Source organism: Scyliorhinus canicula, chromosome 14, assembly GCF_902713615.1.
Source record: "Scyliorhinus canicula chromosome 14, sScyCan1.1, whole genome shotgun sequence".
NCBI lineage: Eukaryota > Metazoa > Chordata > Chondrichthyes > Carcharhiniformes > Scyliorhinidae > Scyliorhinus > Scyliorhinus canicula.
Window position 1 is genome coordinate 15,216,139 of NC_052159.1, and position 19,199 is coordinate 15,235,337.

Below are 19,199 nucleotides of genomic sequence, written 5' to 3' on the forward strand. Positions count from 1 at the left end.
ACTCTCTGCCCCCAGATTCACTCACTACCCTCTGAGAGACAAAATCCTTCCTCATCTCTCTTAAAAGGGCAACCCCTTACTCTGAGAAATACTCAGACGTACCGGGAATCGCAGACTTCAGATACTTGCACTGATTTTAAATTTGAATACCACCTTTCAGAACTTCGGGAAATCCCAAAGAACTTGAAAATGAAGTACTTTTGAAATGCAGTCACAGTTGTAATCCAGGAAGCGATGAAGCCAATCTGTACACAGGGGGCTCCCACAACAATGCAATGATAACTATATATCCAGGGTGGAATTTTCCGGTCTGGCAGCAGTGTTTTCCGGCACGTCATGCCCTCACTGGCTGTGGTATTTCCCATTGTGGCCACCCACGCTGTCAGGAAACGCGGGGGCGTGGATCACCGCTGGGGGACTTGAGGATCCCACCGATGGAGAGTTCCGCTGCCTGTTTTTATTGGGAAGCAATGTTGATTGAACAGGACAATGTTTGAACAGGACACCAGCACTATTCTTTGAAAAAATGCCATGGGAATGTTGCATCCAGTTGAAAAGGCAGAATAGGCCTTGGTTGAATGTCTCACCTGAATGGTGGAACCTCCAACAGTGCAGTATTCTCTTACTACTGCTCTGGAGTGGCAGATTTGGTCTTGAAGCCACTGGAATGGATTTGAATTTGAGCAGAGGCGAGAGAGCATTGGCTCCCACACCACCAAATTTTAGGTCCAAGCCCTCCCACTTTTTGTTTTATGGGGAGAAGGCAGGAGAATGGGGATGAGAAAATATCAGGCATGATTGAATGGCGGAGCTGACGCGATGGGCCAAGTGGCCTAATTCTGCTCCTATGTCTTATGGCCTAATTCCAGTTATTTTACTGAGTTTTTAAATTCCACCACCTGAAATGAAATGAAAATTGCTAATTGTCACGAGTAGGCTTCAATGAAGTTACTGTGAAAAGCCCTTAGTCGCCACATTCCGGCTCCTGTCCGGGGAAGCTGGTACGGGAATCGAACCGTGCTGCTCGCCTGCTTGGTCTGCTTTAAACAGCCAGTGATTTAGCCCAGTGAGCTAAACCAGCCTCTGCCATGGTTGGATTCGAACCCCAGCGATAGATCACTATCCTGGGTCTCTGGATTACTCGTCCAGCGACAATACCACTATGCCACTGCCTCCCCTTACATCCAAGACAGAGCGGTTCCCTCCCTAGGACCGGTCCACACCCTCACCGCGATCAGCCACCCTCACCACCCCCAGCGTTCCATTCGAGACCTCTCAGCTCCCTCCAAGGTCCTCTGAAGGCATCCAACCTTGTCCATCTTTCCCACACAGCAGCACATCCTTGGAAGGATCCCCACCTCTTGGAGCCTCCAAAGAAACAAAGACTTCAGGTGCAGCGAGCCGAGGTGGGGTACGCTTTCTGCCTAGATGGGGCTCTCTTTCTGCCTAGGTCGGGTACGCTTTCTGCGGGCGGCTCGGTAGCACAGTGGTTAGCACTGTTGCTTCACAGCGGCAGGGACCCGGGTTTGATTCCCGGCTTGGGTCACTGTCTGTATGGAGTCTGCACGTTTTCCCCGTGTCTGGGTGGGTTTCCTCCGGGTGCTCTGATTTCCTCCCACAAGTCCCGAAAGACGTGCTTGTCAGGTGAATTGGACATTCTGAATTCTCCTTCTGTGTACCCGAACAGGCGCCGGAATGTGGCGACTAGGGAATTGTCACAGTAACTTCATTGCAATGTTAATGTAAACCCACTTGTGACAATAATAAAGATTATTATTATGTGGTGTACTTTTTGTGTATAGGTGGGGTGGTCTTTATGCCTAGGTGGGGTGCTCTTTCGGAGAGTCAGTACAGATTCAATGGACCGAATGGCCTCCTTCTACACTGTAGGGATTCTGTGAAAAACTGGGCAACCCACACAATGCCCCTGGTTTGATTGACATGAGGGAGAAGGGGGCGTGGGGGCCTGGGCGGAGCACCTTCGAGCACCCTCCGCCAATCAGGGACCGGAGGGCGGAGCTAAAGGCCGGGCGCGGAGGCTCCTCCCCCTCAAGCTGTCAGTCGCTGAGGGCGGAGCCAGGCGGCCGCGTGCGGACCCTGCCTCGTGGCCAGATTTAAAATTCAAACTGACTGGGGAGAGGAAAGGGCGGGGGCATAGAGGAGCGCACGCGCGCGGCGGCGGCTAGCTCTGCGCCTCCCCGAACAGAACCTGGACCCACGTGTTGTCCCCCCCCCCCGGGCTCCACCCAAACCCCGCCCCATACCCCCCTCCCACCCTCCGCGGGTGACATCAGCCCCGCCCCCTTCCCTGGAAGCCCGTCCCCGACAATCCGTCCCTTCGGATGAGTCACGCCCCCTTTACAAACCACGCCCCCTTTGGCTCAGCCACGCCCTTCCCCCTGAGCCACGCCCCCTCTCCAACCGGCGGGCAGTTAATGGCGAGGGCGGCGGCGGCGGCGGCGGCGAAGAGTCGACAAGTTGTGGATGTTTTGAAAAGTTTCTTTCAAATTCATTTGTGCGGGGCGGTTGTCGGAGGTGCCTGTGCCGAAAGTCACTCGGATATAAAAGTCATTGGGAGAGCGGGGCTCGATGTGATAGCCGGGCGCTGAGGGAAGATGGCAGCGCTGCGAGTCAAGGCGCCGGGCTGCGCTCCGGCCGAGCCCGGCTTACGGTTACCGGCCGCCGTGTCCAAGGAGGGGGAGCTACAGCCAGCGGCCGGCGGTGGCGGCGGGGGGGATTTCCCGCCCCCTTCAGCAGCCCCGCGCCAAACCCGCGATTATCGGATGGAGGAGCTGGAGACTGTCGCCACCGTGGGTAGGTTGAGCTGAGAGGCGCCCCGGGGACCCGCATTGCTGGACACCCCCTCCATCATCATGTTTCATGGCTCTGTCCTCTGTGCTGAGGCTTTTTGCAAGGTGCAATTCTCTTTCCATTCATCAAGTCGCATTGATTGATGCCCTTCTCCCCATCCACCCCTGGCTATTTTTCTCACTCACTCTTCGATTTGCAATATTGCTTTTAATGAGAAAAAAAAACTTCTGAAACTTGCAGATTACGACCCAAGGGGTGCACTTAACGTTTGGATACCTATTGTGTTATCTGTGTATCTTATCTACTATATGTGTGTGTGTGTGTACATTCCATTTAATAGTATGTGCACATATAACTTAGTTGGCTGGAGGGCTAGTTCATGATGTCGGGGCAGTAATGGTAGCACAGTGTTAGCATTGTTGTTCACAGTTCCAGGGACCTGGGTTCGATTCCCTGTCACTGTCTGTGCGGAGTCGGCCTGTTTGCCCGTGTCTGCAAGGGTTTCCTCCGGGTGCTCCGGAGTTTCCTCCCACAAGCCTCAAAAGATGTGCTGATAGTGAATTGGACATTCTGAATTCTCCCCCGTGTACCCGAACAGGGCGTGGAATGTGGTGACTAGGGGGCTTTTCACAGTAAACTTGCTTGCAGTGTAATGTAAGCCTACTTGTGACAATAAGATTATATATAGAGTGATACTGACAGCATGAGTTCATTTCCTGTACCGCCTGAGGTTATCCATGAAGGTCTTGCCCTCTCAACCTTGCCCCTCGCCTGAGGTGTGGCGACCCTAAGGTTAAATCACTGCCAGTCAGCTCTCCAGGGTGAGAGCTGCCTGTGGTCCTTGGGGTGTGGTGATTTCATTTCATATTCATATGTAAAATGTCGTAGGTCTACGGTGCAGAAGAGGTCCTTTGACCAATCCGTGTCTGCGCTGTTTTTTTAAAAAGAACAACTCACTTAACTATTCTGATCCCATTTTCAGCACTTGACCCATAACTTGTGTGCCATAGCATCACAAGTGCACATCTAAATACTTCTTAAATGTTACGAGGCATCTCTGCCTCCAGTGCCCTTTCAGGCAGCGAGTTCCAGAATTTCACCACCCTCTGGGTGATGTTATGCATAAAATGTATTTAATAGGATGTCTGTATGTATAGTACATAGTATGTAATGTGTCACACATGATATATTACATGCATGTGTCAAGTTATTTTCATGTACTCCCAAAATGTGTTTGTTTAACACATATATATGGCACATTCTTTTGATTGCTCGTCTTTCCTCTCCCAGTCAAGTTTGGTACTGTTAAACGTTGTTTTACTTTATCCTCCAAAGCTTTTGCTGAAGGGGATGTGGAAATAAAGTGCAACCATAGATCAATTTGTATTTAATTCAGTAGAATTGTATTTAGTTTCCCAGTTTTAAACTTTTTTTGTCTTGGCCCTGTTTATTCGATGGATGTGGTGCTTTGCGTGTGATTACATGGAGGAATGAAAGGAAAATCCAATTCCCCTAAAGTTATTGGAATAATTGTTTCTATGTCCTTTTTAACCTCCACCTCTGCAGATTTAAGTGCGTTAGTGATTTTTGATAAATGTTTAATAGTAGGAATAAATTTTTTAAAAAATATTAATTGTGTAAAGGACGGTTGTAATGGTTTTTTGCCATTACTCTTCCAAACCTGGGATGCAAGCCTTTAGTGCTGTTCAGGGTGACTTAATATTTGTCACCAGTGAGAATAAATGAAGAATAAATTATGATTACTTCACACAGCGGGTATAGTTTTTTGTATTATATGCATTTGATAGTTAGGTTCTGGATCTTGCGAGGGCAACCTACACATTCCAGTGTTTCTATGTTTACTCTTGCAGCATTATAAACCTGTCTTTGCTGATGTGTTGGAAGCTTGTTGATGTGTTTACTGGATGGTGCCTAACGGATGAAAAGATCCATCAAAACTAGTTTGTCTCCATTACTAGATTTGCCAACAACCCGTCCCTATTTTTAGACCAGCCAACAAGTGAATGGGGCATGCATTTAGAGTTGGCTGCAACAGGTTATTTAATTAAATAAAAACCTACCTTGAGTAGGAATTTTTCTACATTGTACAGGTAGCAACGTACAATTATTTAGACCACAAGACATGGGAGCAGAATTAGACCATTTGGCCCATGGAGTCTGCTCTGCCATTCAATCATGGCTGATATGTTTCTCATCCCCATTCTCCTGCCTTCTCTCCCATAACCCTGATCCCCATATTAATCAAGAACCTATCTATCTTTGTCTTACAGACACTAGGTAATTTGGCCTCCACTGCAAAAGAGTTCCGCACATTCATCACCCTCTTGGCTGAATACATTCCTCGTTTTAAAGGATCGTCCCTTTGGTCTGAGGCTGTGGCCTCAGGTTCTAGTTTTTCCTACTAGTGGAAACATCCTCCCCAAATTCTCTGTCTAGGGCCTCTCAGTATCCTGTAGGTTTCATGAGGTTCCCCCCCCCCCCCCCCCCCCCCAACCTTTTAAACCCCAACAAGTACAGACGTGGAGATCTCACCGCTTCTCATAAGACCGGCTGTTCATTCCAGGGATCATTCTTGTGAACCTCCTCTGGACCCTTTCCAAGGCCAGCACATCCTTCCTTGAATACGGGGCCCAAACTGCTCACAAAACTACCAAATAGGGTCTGACCAGTACCTTGTACAACCTCAGAAGTACATCCCTGTTCTTGTATTCTAGCCCTATCAATTGAATGCTCTGAGGATCCCGGGTTCGAAACCCACTACGGAAGATGGTGAAATTTGAATTTATTTTTTTAAAAATCTGGAATTAAAGTTTAATGAAACCATTGCCGATTGTCATAAAACCCATCTGGTTCACATCAGGGAAGGGAAATCTGCTGCCCTTACTCTGTCTGGCCTACATGTGATTCCAGACCCCCACCAACGATGCGGTTGATTCTTACTGCAACCCCTCTGAAATGGCCTAGCAAACCACTCAATTCAATGGTAATTAGGGATGGGCAACAAATGCTGGCCCAGTCAGCGACGCCCACGTTCCCAAGAACAAATTAAAAAAAAAATTGCATTTGCCTTTCTAACTGCTGACTGAACCTGCACGTTAACCTTAAGAGAATCTTGATCTAGAACTCCTAAGTCCATTTGTGCTTCTAATTTCCTGAATCTTTTCCCATTTAGAAAATAGTATATGCCTCCATTGTTCCGGCCAAAACGCATAACCTCTCACTTTTCCACAATTCCACCTGCCATTTCTTTGCCCACTCTCCTAGCCTGTCCAGGGCCATCTGCAGCCCCCCCCCCCCCCCCCCCTCCCCCCCGCTCCCTCAAAACTACCTGTCCCTCTGCATATCTTTGGAGACTATTAACTGGATGAAACATGTAACTGTAACCGGTTTAATGATGAATTAAAAAAATATTTGGTTTATCTGTATGGGTTCCACATTTAAGAACTTCATCATACCTAGCTTTAGAGCTTGGATAAAGCAAGAACATTTGAGATAGCAAGAGTTCTGGAGAGTAAATAGATTTATAAAACCCCTACTTCAGGGCGTTAATGCAACTATAATTGAATCATTTTTTTTATACTATTTGATAAATTTAATCTGTTATATTTGTAGTTTATTTTATGATTTGTACCAAATGCTTCCTATGAATCTGCTGAATATTGCAAATTGCTACAAAGTTTTTGTAGCAGTGTTCAACAGAATGAGCATAAATAAAGGGATGCAGAGTTTTCTTTGAACAAAGATAATGTCAAAGTTTAACCATGTGTATTGCTTGTCTTTTGATTAGTGTACAAATTTGTTATGAATTTTGGCTCCTTGTGTTTTTTTGGTGTGTGCGCTATGTCAGCCCAGTAGTTTATCATGGGCCGTCAGTTCTTGCTACAAAATATTTGTCCTGATATAGATTTGTAACAATTTAGCTTGGTTCGTACAGTAAAAGTAACACTTTGTTGAAGGAGATTTTTATTTAAAGGTTAGTTAAAATAGACTCTTAAAAGCAGGACATGCTCGATGGCTGATTTAACCTAACAGCAACTTTGTATTTATGTAACACACTGGACGTAATAAAAGGTTCCAAGGCATTTGGAGTGTTTTCAAACAAGATTTGACACTAAGCAAATATGGCGATATTAGGGATCATGGAAATTCTTGGCAAAAGGAGCGTCTTAAAGGAGGAAAGAGATTGAGGGAAGAAATTCCAGAGCTTTGAATTGAGGCTGCTAAAGACACAGCCACCAATCATGCAGCAGTTAAAATCGAGGATTCTCAAGAGCAACGTGTCCTTTATTTTGTGTAGTATGCAGCTGGTTTGTTTGTGGGCAGGTCCATCACATTTTACGCACAGTAATCTATACAAGGTAATTTCAAACGCCTGACTTGTGCTTGGCATGAATGGAAACTTGTGGATTGCTGCATGACTGCACAGCTCAGAAAGACCCTTGCAGAAGAGGCCAGAATTACAGGAGCACACAAATCTCCGGGATGGGAGGAGATTAGAGATAAATAGGACAGGGTGACGTATTAGAAAAAGGATGAGAATTTTAAAATTGAGTCATTGGTTGACTGTGAGCCATGTAGGTTACTAAGCACAGAAGTCATGGGGTGAATAGGACTTGGTGTGAGTTAGGACATGGACAGCAGAATTTGAGTGACTTTGAGTTTAGTGAGCATAGAATATGGGAGACTAACCAGGGCGTCAATAGAATAGCCAAGTGTGTGAGTCACTTATTTTAGTCAAGGAATCTAAATGATTTTGGTGCGGGAACATTTGTTCCCATTCCTGATTATCCTGACGATGATGGCCTTTCTCAAATGCTTCGTAGCGGCAGGGACCCAGGTTTGATTTGCGGCTTGGGTCACTGTGCGGAGTCTGCACGTTCTCCCCCCGTGTCTGCTTGGATTTCCTCCGGGAGCTCCGGTTTCCTCCCACCTGGAAGAATTAGGTGAATTGGACATTCTCAATTCTCCCTCGGTGTAACCCGAACAGGCACCATAGTGTGACGGCAACGAGGTGTGGGCTTAAGTAGGTGCACTTTCCAAGAGCTGGGTGCACTCGATGGGCTGAATGGCCTCCTGCACTGTAAATTCTATGACTAGGGGCTTTTCACAGTAACGTCATTGCAGTGTTAATATGTAAGTCTACTTGTGACACTAATGAAGATTATTATTATATTAATTGTTGCCAATTTCTGCTGCTGGTGCTCCCAGATGGTCTTTAGTATTCTAAGATTTGAATCCATTGCAACGAAAGAATGACTGTATACGTTGAAATCAGCATGATGAGAGACTTGGAAGTGATATTATTTCTACGATATGGTGGTAAATCTCACAGAATTATTTATTGAGGATACATGTTTGATCTGCTTTTATTTGTGAGTTTACGTATGATTGAATAATCTGTTTACGTTCGGGAATTTGTTGGTCAGCTTGTATAGCATTGTTTCTACTTTGGTAAAAATTTATTACTGTTGCAGAAAAAGTGATGTTGAACAATATAGTAGATGTATAGAGAAAATTGGTGAAGGAGGGTTTCAATAAATTGGAAATCTTTAATATTTTTACTTACCATTTATTTGCCTTCCTAATTTTCTGTTGCAACTGCATACAGTGGAAGGTAGTGAATGCTTTATAATCATCTTCCCTTTGAAAAATTGAAAAAATTAAGGTTTCCAATTGACTGTTGAAATCTAGCTTTATATATTCAACTGAGTGCTACTTATGGTGACTTGAGCTGCTGTGTTTTTAATTTGTATTTAAACTGAAACTAGTCAGTGTGTTGAAATCTTCAGCGAGTTGTGTAGCGTTAAAGCTTTAATTGAGAATTCTGTATACTAAATAAATTGTTTTCATTGTGACGAGGAATTAGAAATCTGCTTGATTGTATTCTGTCAGACCATGAGAGATATTTTCAAACCTTGAGGCTGGTGAATAAAGAGTTCAGCTTGCATTGTATTATTTTTCTTCACTTGGGGAAGAAGCTGTGACATCTGCCACTGTGCTCCTATTTGTGTGTCTCAGCATGGTGCCTCAGTATTCAGCTTTATTTTTGTCAACTGGTCAGATCCTGATTGCTTTTGCCACTGAATAAAAAAGGTTACCAGCTGAAATTTGGACAGCATGGGTGTGGAGGAAAAACTTTCAAATCGGAACTTGGTATCTGTGTTTACACCGAGTGCAGCGCCAAAGACAATAGATAAATAAATAACTGTTTAAAAACCTGAACGAATGAAATTCATCATATTTTATTCTTCATGTATTTACTTGTGTTTTTCACTTAATTCTTTTAACGTTAAAATTAGATGTGTGATATAAATAAGCTTTAAAATATATTTCTACCTGATCTTATAAGTAGATTTTCATTTAATGTTAGAAATGTAAAAACAAAATTATATATGCTATGGAATTCTGCCTTTTCTTTCATTTCTTGCACACAAGTGATGTGATTTCAATTTTCAGCATTCTATGATGAAACGAGTATTTCATGGTTAAAAATCTTTTTTATCTCTGGACTCCAGTGTGAAGTGTTTTTCCAATTTCTGCCCTTTACAAATTGCATCTTGTCCAAAACTTTGCTCAAGATATTCCTTGTTCCCTACATTTATCAGAGTGCAATTTGAAATTCCTCCCAGTGCCTGTTTCTCCCTATCCCTTCAACCTCATTCAGCCCTGCACCAATTTGAACCAGTGACCATTGTACACAGTCTCATTGTCTTGTACTTCTCATAGAATCATAGAATTTTTACAGTGCAGAAGGAGGCCATTCGGCCCATCAGGTCTGCATCGGCTCTACACCCTACCCAAGCCCCACCTCCACCCTATCCCCATCGCACAGTAACCCCACCCGACACTAAGGGCAATTTTGGATGCTAAGGACACTTCAGCATGGCCAGTCCACCTAATCTGCACATCTTTGGACCGTGGAAGCAGAGCACCCAGAAGAAATCCATGCACACACGGGAGAACGTGCAGACTCCGCACAGACAGTGACCCAAACCGGGAATCGAACCTGGGACCCTGGAGCTGTGAAGCAATTGTGCTAACCACTATGCTACCGTACTGCCCAAGTACTTCTATATGTAAGAACCCTTAATATTTTAGCCTCGCACCCCACACAATTAGCCGGTTAGTCCTTAGATTTGCTCCTTATTTTTACTCCTTCGGATTCTTTCCTCTGGTGAAATGGGCGAGATTTTCCGGTCTGTCAGCCGCTTGTTTCTCAGCTGTGAGTCTTTTGTTGGCAGCGGGATTCTATCTTCCGGCTGCTAGTCAATGGGATTTCCCACTGTAACCATCCCAGACGCCGCCGTGAAACCCGCTTTGGTGGGGGGAGGTGGTACCGCCGGCAGGATAGTTGAATCCCAATGACCACAGAATTCTGACCAATATCTATCCTTTCTGCTTTTTTACATTTTTGGTTTATGTTAGTGAATATCTTGGAATATTATAACACAAAATGCTTCTTTTACTTTTTTTGGTCACTTGATCCAGACGTATATGAACTCGGTCTTTCTTGCACTCTCCGCATTCTGCATTTCCTTTTGGCTTTACCTCATTTTTCTCTCCAAACTCAGGACCGTCGGAAACTTGTATCTTTGTTGCCATTGTACTCAATGGACATTCTATATGTTCCAATCTCTTAATTGGGCTTTGCTCCTCCCCCATCTTTTCTGCACAGAACCTTTTGAGAACAATGCAGTTCTCAATTCTACCTCCTCCTTGTCGATCTCTGATTTCTTTCACAGTTGGTGGAGAAGGGCTATTGCTGATGAGTCCTGCTCTATGGCACTGCCAATGGTAACCGTTCCACTACTCTGCTGACGATTGAGAGAGTAGACTAGAGGAGTGGTAATGGGCTGGATTGGATTTTTCCTCTTTTTTTGGACAGGACATACCTGGGCAATTTTCCACATTGTTGATAAGATGCCAGTGTTGTAACTACGAGAAAAGCTTGCCCAGGGTGTGGCTACTTTTAAAGCTCAAGTTGGCAGCATTACTCTCAAGATGTTAATTACAGCCAGTACCATTTGCTACTTTATTACGAATAGAGGCTACAATAAACCATCAGATCTTTGGCAACCTATCTGGATTGAAGTTAGTTTAAAATTAAATTGCTGAAAAACTTACAATTTTGATTCTGTCCCCATTCATCCTTTTTGTTCCCAGACTCCAGTTAAATACTTTTTGAAAGGTGGGCTGCTCCATTCATACTGATGGCACTTTCTTGACTATTTGGTTTCCTTGCTTTGCCTAAAATGATTGCTTCATGTTGGAATATGGTTCCACTGTCATCCTCCAATCATTCGGCTATATGACTATTTTAATGTGCAATCTTTGTTTAGTTTTATTTAACCATTCATCGAATCCCTACAGTGCAGAAGGAGGCTATTTGGCCCATCGGGTATGCACCAACCCTTCAAATGAGCTCTCTACCCATGCCCATTTCTCCTATTCCCGTAACCCCATACCTAGCCTGCACATCCCTGATACTAAGGGACAATTGATCATGGCCAATTCACTAACCTGCACCTCTCTGGACTGTGGGAGGAAACCGGAGCACCCGGAGAAAACCCACGCAGACACGGGGAGAAAGTGCAACTCCACACAGACAGTGACCCAAGGGTCACTGGCCCTGTGAGGCAACGGTGCGAACACTGTACCACCGTGCCGCCCTATTCGACTGAGGAGAGTGAAATTGAAACAACCTGATCTTTGCCCTCTCCTAACAGCCAAAGGGATGCTTTCCAGTCATGCCTAAATTCTGTTCAGGTTTATTCATCCACCATCTTCATAATTTATTGGCAACGACGTTAATTAAACAGCTCCAAATAATTACCACAGCTCAGATTAGCTAGCTCAACATTGAGTAGAGGTGAAACCTGGAATCTGCTGTCCTGTCCAGCAGAAGAACTTGTATGGCAATGTGTTTGTTGATGGAGTTACTGAGTGCAGAGGTTCTCAAGTTATCAGTAGAAAATATTCTCCACCCTTCTTCTCATCGGTCAACTCATTGAGCTAAGAATATGACTGAAGATCTCCCGGAAATGCCTGGCTATACTTAGTATAGTAAATACAAAAGTGATCAATTTGGTGCAGTTCTAAATCTTTCACATCTGACCGCTTGAACCACAAGATGGATGAAATGTTAACAATATCTTTTTCTGTTCCTTTGAGAGAGATGATTGGTTCCAGGAAAAAACATAGGTTCGCCACAGCAATTTACATATATTCACTCCTCTCATGCAAGAATAGCATGAAGTGGATATGGAGGGTGTACATAGGACTTCAACTGGGAGAAATATCTCTAGGTACACCCACAGTGCTGTTCAGAAGGGAGTTACAGCATTTTGACCCAGCAACAGGGAAGGAACAGCAATATAGTTCTAACTCAGAGGCTGGTATTTAACTTGGAAGGGAACCTGCAAGCGATGGTGTCTCCATGCGCCTGCTTCCCTTGTTCTTCAAGATCGTAGAGGTCATGGGTTTGGAAGGTGCTGCCTGAGGAGCCTTGGTGAGTTGCTGCAGTGCAACTTTTAGATGAACACACTGCTGCCACTGTGCATGAGTGGTGAAGAGTCAACACTTAATCAATCGGCAACCCATCTGCCACCTTAAAGGCCTGGTTTAGCATAGGGCTAAAGAGGTGGCTGTAAGCAAGACCACGGCAGGCCAGCAGCACGGTTCAATTCTCGTACCAGCCTCCCCGAATGGGTGATTGGAATGTGGCGACTAGGGTTTTTTTCACAGTAACTTCATTTGAAGCCTACTTGTGACAAGTGATTTTCATTTCATTTAAGTGAGATGCTTAATCTTGCTGGTAAAGCTTCTGAGTGTTGTTGGAGCTGCATTCATCCAGGCAAGTGGGGAATATTCCATCGCACTGATTTGTGCCATGTAGACTGTGGACATCTTGGGGAGTCAGATGACGAGTTACTCCCACAAAACCCTCTGCCTCTGGCCTGCTCTAGTGACCACAGGATTTATATGGCTGATTCACTTAAGTTTCTGGTCAATGTTAACACCCAAGCTTTTGATGGTGGGGAATTCAGTGATGATAATTTAGTTGAATGTCATGAGGAGATGGTTAGTTTCTCCTTGGTGGAGGTGGCCATGTGTATAGTACTTGTGTGGTGTGAATGTTACTGTCACTAATCAGCCCAACTCTGAATGTCCAGGTCCTGCTACATGTTGACGTGGACTGCTTTAATGTCTTGAGGAGCTGCGAATGGTACTGACTCAGTGTATCTAGCAGTGCTTAATATGCAATTGCTGATAAAGACAGGTGATGATCATTGTCTCAACCTCCAAAAAATATATAAATGGACACCTGGAATAGTTGGGGTAGAGAAATAGTCTGTTCCTATGTTGGGCTGTTCTGAGAATAAACTTACTTAAGGTAAAAGACAAGCTTCAGACTTATTCCTTCACCATATGCTGTTGGAATTAACATTGAGAAGGCCTGCTCACTTCTGACCTTATGATGGAGGACAATTTATTGATGAAACGGCTGTAGATAATTGACCTCGGTAGTATCCTGAGGAATTTATGTCGTGATGTCCTGGAATTGATATGATTGGCCTCAGTAACCATAGCCATCTTCCTTTCTGCCAGGCATGAGGAAACCAATGGCGAGTTTGCCCTGTGATTCCCGTTAACTTCAATTTTGCTCGGGCTCCTTGATGCCACACTTGGTCAAATGCTGCTTTGCTGTCCAGGGCTATCATTTCACTTCTTGAAATTCAGCTGATTGGCTCATGTTTGGATCAAGACTAACAAGGTCTGGAGTTGAGTGGCTATGGCGAAATCTCCGAGACTAGGTCTTAAACCTGGAATCTCCTTGTATGTTCACAATAGCTGGTGCAGAGTTCTTGAGTTTGCAGCAAAAATGTATCTCTTTTTTTTTCTCTTTTCATATTAATCAACTCAAACTAAAATGTGATTGGGGTTTCCCCCAGGGAATTCCTGGCTGTTTTGTGTGTCTAATCAAGCTACATTTGTATATTCTAGCACCTTTCATGTCAAGAGGTTTTTTTGAACAATTCTTTGATTATTTTCAAATTCTGAGACTAGGCTGCTGCTTGGGGGACCTTTGGTGTAATATCTGTTGTGGGTGATAATATGAAACTAAATTGTTATTAGGTAAGTTTAGCCTGCTTAAGGAAAAGCCTGGAGCTAGGTGAACCCAGATAATTTCTACAGACTCAAATTTGTAACCATTGGTGTTTATGAATGAAACTCTGTTGACTGTTCCTTAAAAATGAGACTGATTTTCCAGAGAATTAGATGTGATTTTAAGAGCAATATTTATTTTTCTAAAACGTTCCAGAGATTTTTATATTGCTACAAAGTCAGCATTTATTGTACATCCCTGGTTGATCATGAAATATATTGAGTTGCCGTCTTCAATTTCTACAGTTTATATGCTGAAACTACTCCCACAATGTGTTCAACCAGAAATTTCAAGACTTTGATGCCTTGACCATGAAGGATGGTGCAGTATGTCAAACGTAGGATGGTGTGTAACATGGAGGGGAACTAGTAAGTGATAGTGTTCCCATGCACTCGCTATCTTTGTCTTGGAGATGGTTGTGGAGGCGAGAGGGTGCTGCTGAAGAAGCTGTGCCAAGTTGCAGTAGGGCATCACATAGATAAAAGAAAAATGAATGACCTTGAGGTGTCTGAAAATGTTTTGCAACTACTTCTATACTTCTGAAGTGTAGTTGCTACTGTAATGTTGGAGTTGTGGCAGTCACTTTGTGTACACTAAGATCCCATAAACTTCAATGTAATAATGATTGGAGCACCTATTTTTAGTAATGTTGGTTTAGTGCAATGAGATCTTTTATGGCCACCTGAGAAGGCAGATGGAGTCTTGGTCTGTATCTTATCTTACAGTGCAACACTCCCAGTACTTGGCTGAACAGCCAAGATTATGTGCTCAAGTCTCTGGAGTGAGATTTGCGATGGTGACCTGACTCTGAGGTGAGAGTCTTGTCGTTGCGTCACAGCTGACATCTATTGAGATGATCTTTACAGAAACTGGAGCATCTCTTTTTGTGCTCCAAATTGTCAAAGTTTGTCGAACTTGAGTCTTCTTGTAGCTTTGCCCATTTTTTGACAGCAGCAACATGCCAGGTCACGGTAAAACCGGATGCATAGAGTTCTCCAAGGTAAAGACCTGCTCCTCCTGCAGTTCCCTTTGGCTGCATGCACCGGCTACTAGGCAAGGACCACTATACCGAGCGGGGTGGACATCGGGGCCCCATCTACCTGCTGCTGTGCTGAAGTACCTTGCCGCCAAGATCCTCAAGCTGACCGGCCATGCATCTTGGGATAACTGACGTACATCATCTCCCGTCACCTGCAGTGCACCACTGCAACGTTGAGAAGCTCAGCAAGCTGCTGGGAGGGGTCACCATTGCCCATGAGAGAGTCCTGCCCAGTTTCCAGGCTGTACTGTTCTCAAGAAAGTTGGGCATCCCAGTAAGGTTTACACCTGAATAGAGAAAAAAATCCACGCCACTGAGGAAAATTAGATTTTAATATTTTCGCAATATCATTGCGACCAGGTGCTGGAATGTGGCGACTAGGGGCTTTTCACAGTAACTTCATTTGAAGCCTACTCATGACAATAAGCGATTTTCATTTCATTCATTTAATTTCATATGTACTGGGAAACAAGCTTGTGTGAGTGTTCAAAATCTATAAATACTGCTGCTTTAAAATGGGGTTTTAGCTCGAGTTTATTTAAGCCAGTATCTTGAAGGAAATATTGGCAGAAGAACTGTTAATTGGGTAAAGTTAGGGGTGGCACAGTGCGCAGTGGTTAGCACTGCTTTCTCACCGAGGACCTGGATTCATCCCTGGCCCGGGTCACTGTCCATGTGGAGATTGCACATTCTCCCCGTGTCTGTGTGGGTCTCGCCTCACAACCCAAAAGAATGTGCAGGGTAGGTGAATTGGCCAGGCTAAATTACCCCTTTAATTTTAAAAAAGGAATTGGGTACTCTAAATTTATTTTTAAAATTATTATTCAGTTGTGTAGAGGTGTTCGTGCGCCTTTAACTGTTATTTTCTTTATTCATTCTTTTAATTAATGTTTAAGTTTAATATTTATACCTGAGGGTTACTTGTCTTTACTTCAGATACCTCCTCATATACAAACTACAAACCATTGTGGCAGCTTGTTTCAAGTTTCCTTTTTAGGTTTGGGTAGCTGGGCATTTAACATCTGCCAGGCCATAACACAAGTGAAGATTATTCCTGAATTGTGCCTCATAGATGTTAGAGAAGGTTAGGAAGTGAGCAACTAGCTGTAAAATACCTAGCTCCTGGCCAACTCCATTGGCCATGGCAGCTATGTGGCTCATACAGGTCAGTTTCTAATCAATCATGATCCTGAATAGATGGGAGACACCTACATTCCTAATATTGTCTAATCTGAATTCAACCTATCTGATAATTTTAGACATTTTTGCTACTCAATTCCCATTTTGTTTAGCATCGTTGGCAAGGTGACGGGGCTGGTTTAGCTCACTCGGCTAAATCGCTGGCTTTGAAAGCAGACCAAGCAAGCCAGCAGCACGGTTCGATTCCCGTACCAGCCTCCCCAGACAGGCGCCGGCCGGGATGTGGTGACTGGGGGCTTTTCACAGTAACTTCATTGAAGCCTACTCGTGACAATAAGCGATTTTCATTTCATTTCATTTTCGTGTATTGCCCATCCCTAATTGTCTTTGAGAAAGAGGTGAAGCTGGATGATATGGAGAAGCAGTTTGATATGGAACAATGTCAAAAATGAAGAGAAATACTTAGCAAGTTTGGTAGCACCTGTGAAAATCAACCAGAGTTAACATCTCCAATTACTTGTTGATTCTGAGTTCTGATGAAATTTGCGTTTCCAGCATTTTCTGTTTTATTTCAGGTTACCAGCATCTGCAGTACTTTAGACTTGAAAAATTGGTGGTGTTTTCATGAGAACAAGGGTGGTGTAGGTAATTTGAACTGTGTAAATAATGAAGAGATGGGACCAATTCACTTTTTTGCTATAACTTGTATGGGACTTGCATATGCTCAAGACAGCCCAAAACATCCAGTATAGTCAGCATTGAAACAGAAAACTGCAGAAGCAATTTGAGCAAGGTGTGCATAACAGAAGTAGTAGAAAGAGGAGGAATAGATTCTCGAGTGTGTTGCACCATTCAGTATGGTCACGACTGATCACTGACCTTAATTCTGTTTTCTGTAGCAGAGTGGTTAGCACTGTTGTTTCACAGCACCAGGGTTCTGGGTTTGATTTCTGCTTGGGTCACTGTCTGTGTGGAATCTGCAAGTTCTCCCTGTGTCTACGTGGGTTTCCTCTGGATGCTCTGGTTTCCTCCCACAGTCTCAAGGTGTGCAGGTTAGATGGGTTGGCCATGCTAAATTGCCCCTGATAGTAAGCCTACTTGTGACGCTAATAAAAATTATTATTATCTCTGCCTGCTCCTCAGTTTCCTTGTTCTTTGAGATCCAAAAATTGTGTCCCCATGTTCTCGATTCCCTATCCAGGGGAAGAAACCTCTGTCTATCCTATCAAGGCCTTTCACAACCTTGTGCATTTCACTGGTATCATCTCTCATTCTTCTGAATGATTCCGGGCTTGGGTCACTGTCTGTGTGGAGTCTGCACATTCTCCCAGTGTCTGCGTGGATTTCCTCCGGGTGCTCCGGTTTCCACCCACCAGTCCCGAAAGATGTGCGTGTTAGGTGAATTGAACATTCCGAATTCTCCTTCTGTGTAGCCAAATGGGTGCCATAGCGTGGTGACTAGGGGATTTTCACAGTGACTTAATTGCTGTGTTAATGTAAGCCTACTTGTGACACTAATAAAGATTATTATTATTATTATTACTCCAGAGAGCATGTGCCCAATTTACTCAGTAAATGCCCACATAACCTTAGACTAATGTTGACTGTGGTCATTAGCTAAGACTGCATAAAGGAACAGACTGTTCCAGTGGCATTAGTGGACGTGGTTAAAACATCAAATGTAAGAATTTGAGAGCAATTATTTCTGCACTGGGCATTCCACAGGTGCTCAGTGCTGTATCGGAATTAAATGGTTGAAGCAGTGATGATGTTAGCATGGTTAGATAGATGGTTGAAGAAAAGAACAGGAAAAAGGTCGTAAACGCATGAATTGGCGAATGTCGAAGGGAAGCACCAGCATGGATTGGTAGCCGCCAAATGGCTAATTAGCATGTTCCCTCAGTCATTTTATGCTTTCTTCCTGTCTAATTTTTTTAAACTCTCAGCTTGATAATTGTTCATTATTTGGCACACTGCATAATTCTAAGTAATTAAGAAGTGCTACAGAAATTAATGTTGACAATGAATGTAATGTATTGTTTATTTGTAATGCAGTTTCTAGACATCTGTGTTTTGGGTCTCTGACTCTGTTTTGCAGCACATCTGGTCATGTATCATATCTGGAGCTTTAATTTCTATGCTTCGCAGGTACATAACCTTTGTTGTAGCAGGTGCTACGAGATTTGATTCGCCGCCTTAGCGGGAGGTTGGGAATTCAAAGTCTTTACTGGCTTCTGTAGTTTCTGTGCGTATGGGGTGCGGGCTGCACATGAGCAGTACAACGTTTAGAGGTCTCTAGGCATGAAGAGAAAAGAAACGGTGTAAAAACCTGGATCATGTGACTAGGAGTGGAGCATGATGATTGTGGATACGTTCCAGTCATGACAAAGCGAGAGGGGACAGGGGGAGCGCGCCCCCCCCCCCCCTCCCCAAAATAGCAGGAGACCAGGAAAGTTTCCTGTTAAGAGGAAAGGATCAGAGAAAGAGGTTCCAAATAGTAAAATAGTGGCGCTTAGCAGACCTAAAGTAATGTGGGCTCGTAGAAGCCCTGAAGATCTCAGAAGGCAGCAGAAATATGGCGACACTACGCTGTAGGTCATTGGAGTGAAAGTGCCCCTAAGGGGCAGTACTAATCTGCTTGACATGGCTGAAGAGCTGAAGTTGTGCTTGTGTGTTGCTGGGCGAAGGAGTCAGACATTGAATTCCGGAGAATGGAGTTTTGGAAGATGATATTGAAACCCTGCAATGTGAGCAATCCTTGAGGCTGTCTGAGTTGGTGACATTTTGTGATAATTCTAAGGCTAGATCTTCAAAGTTGAAGACTGGAATCCCTCTTGAGTGTTTTTTAATGAGATGATGAACCCTGTGTTTACTGATGTCCCAATTGGTTGCTGAGAAATCTGCAGGATCTGCCTTGGTCACAATTGCTATTCATTGTGCCGTGTGGGTGTTAGGCCATGCCTGTTAATTCAATTAACTTCACATTAACCCTGAATCTGTAAATTGTTTTACTTTCTGAGC

At 44.0% G+C, this 19,199-nt stretch overlaps 1 protein-coding gene across 1 annotated transcript in view; it reads left to right on the forward strand.

The window, feature by feature from the left end:
* The first annotated feature begins 2,376 nt into the window (after window positions 1-2,376).
* The window catches only part of prkx (protein kinase X-linked), a 116,947-nt gene continuing 100,124 nt past the window's right edge, over window positions 2,377-19,199 (forward strand). Inside the window, exon 1 of the mRNA XM_038818192.1 lies at window positions 2,377-2,814. Coding sequence (XP_038674120.1) covers window positions 2,616-2,814 — 199 coding nt within the window. The 5' untranslated portion in view covers window positions 2,377-2,615. The remainder of the gene's footprint in view (window positions 2,815-19,199) is intronic.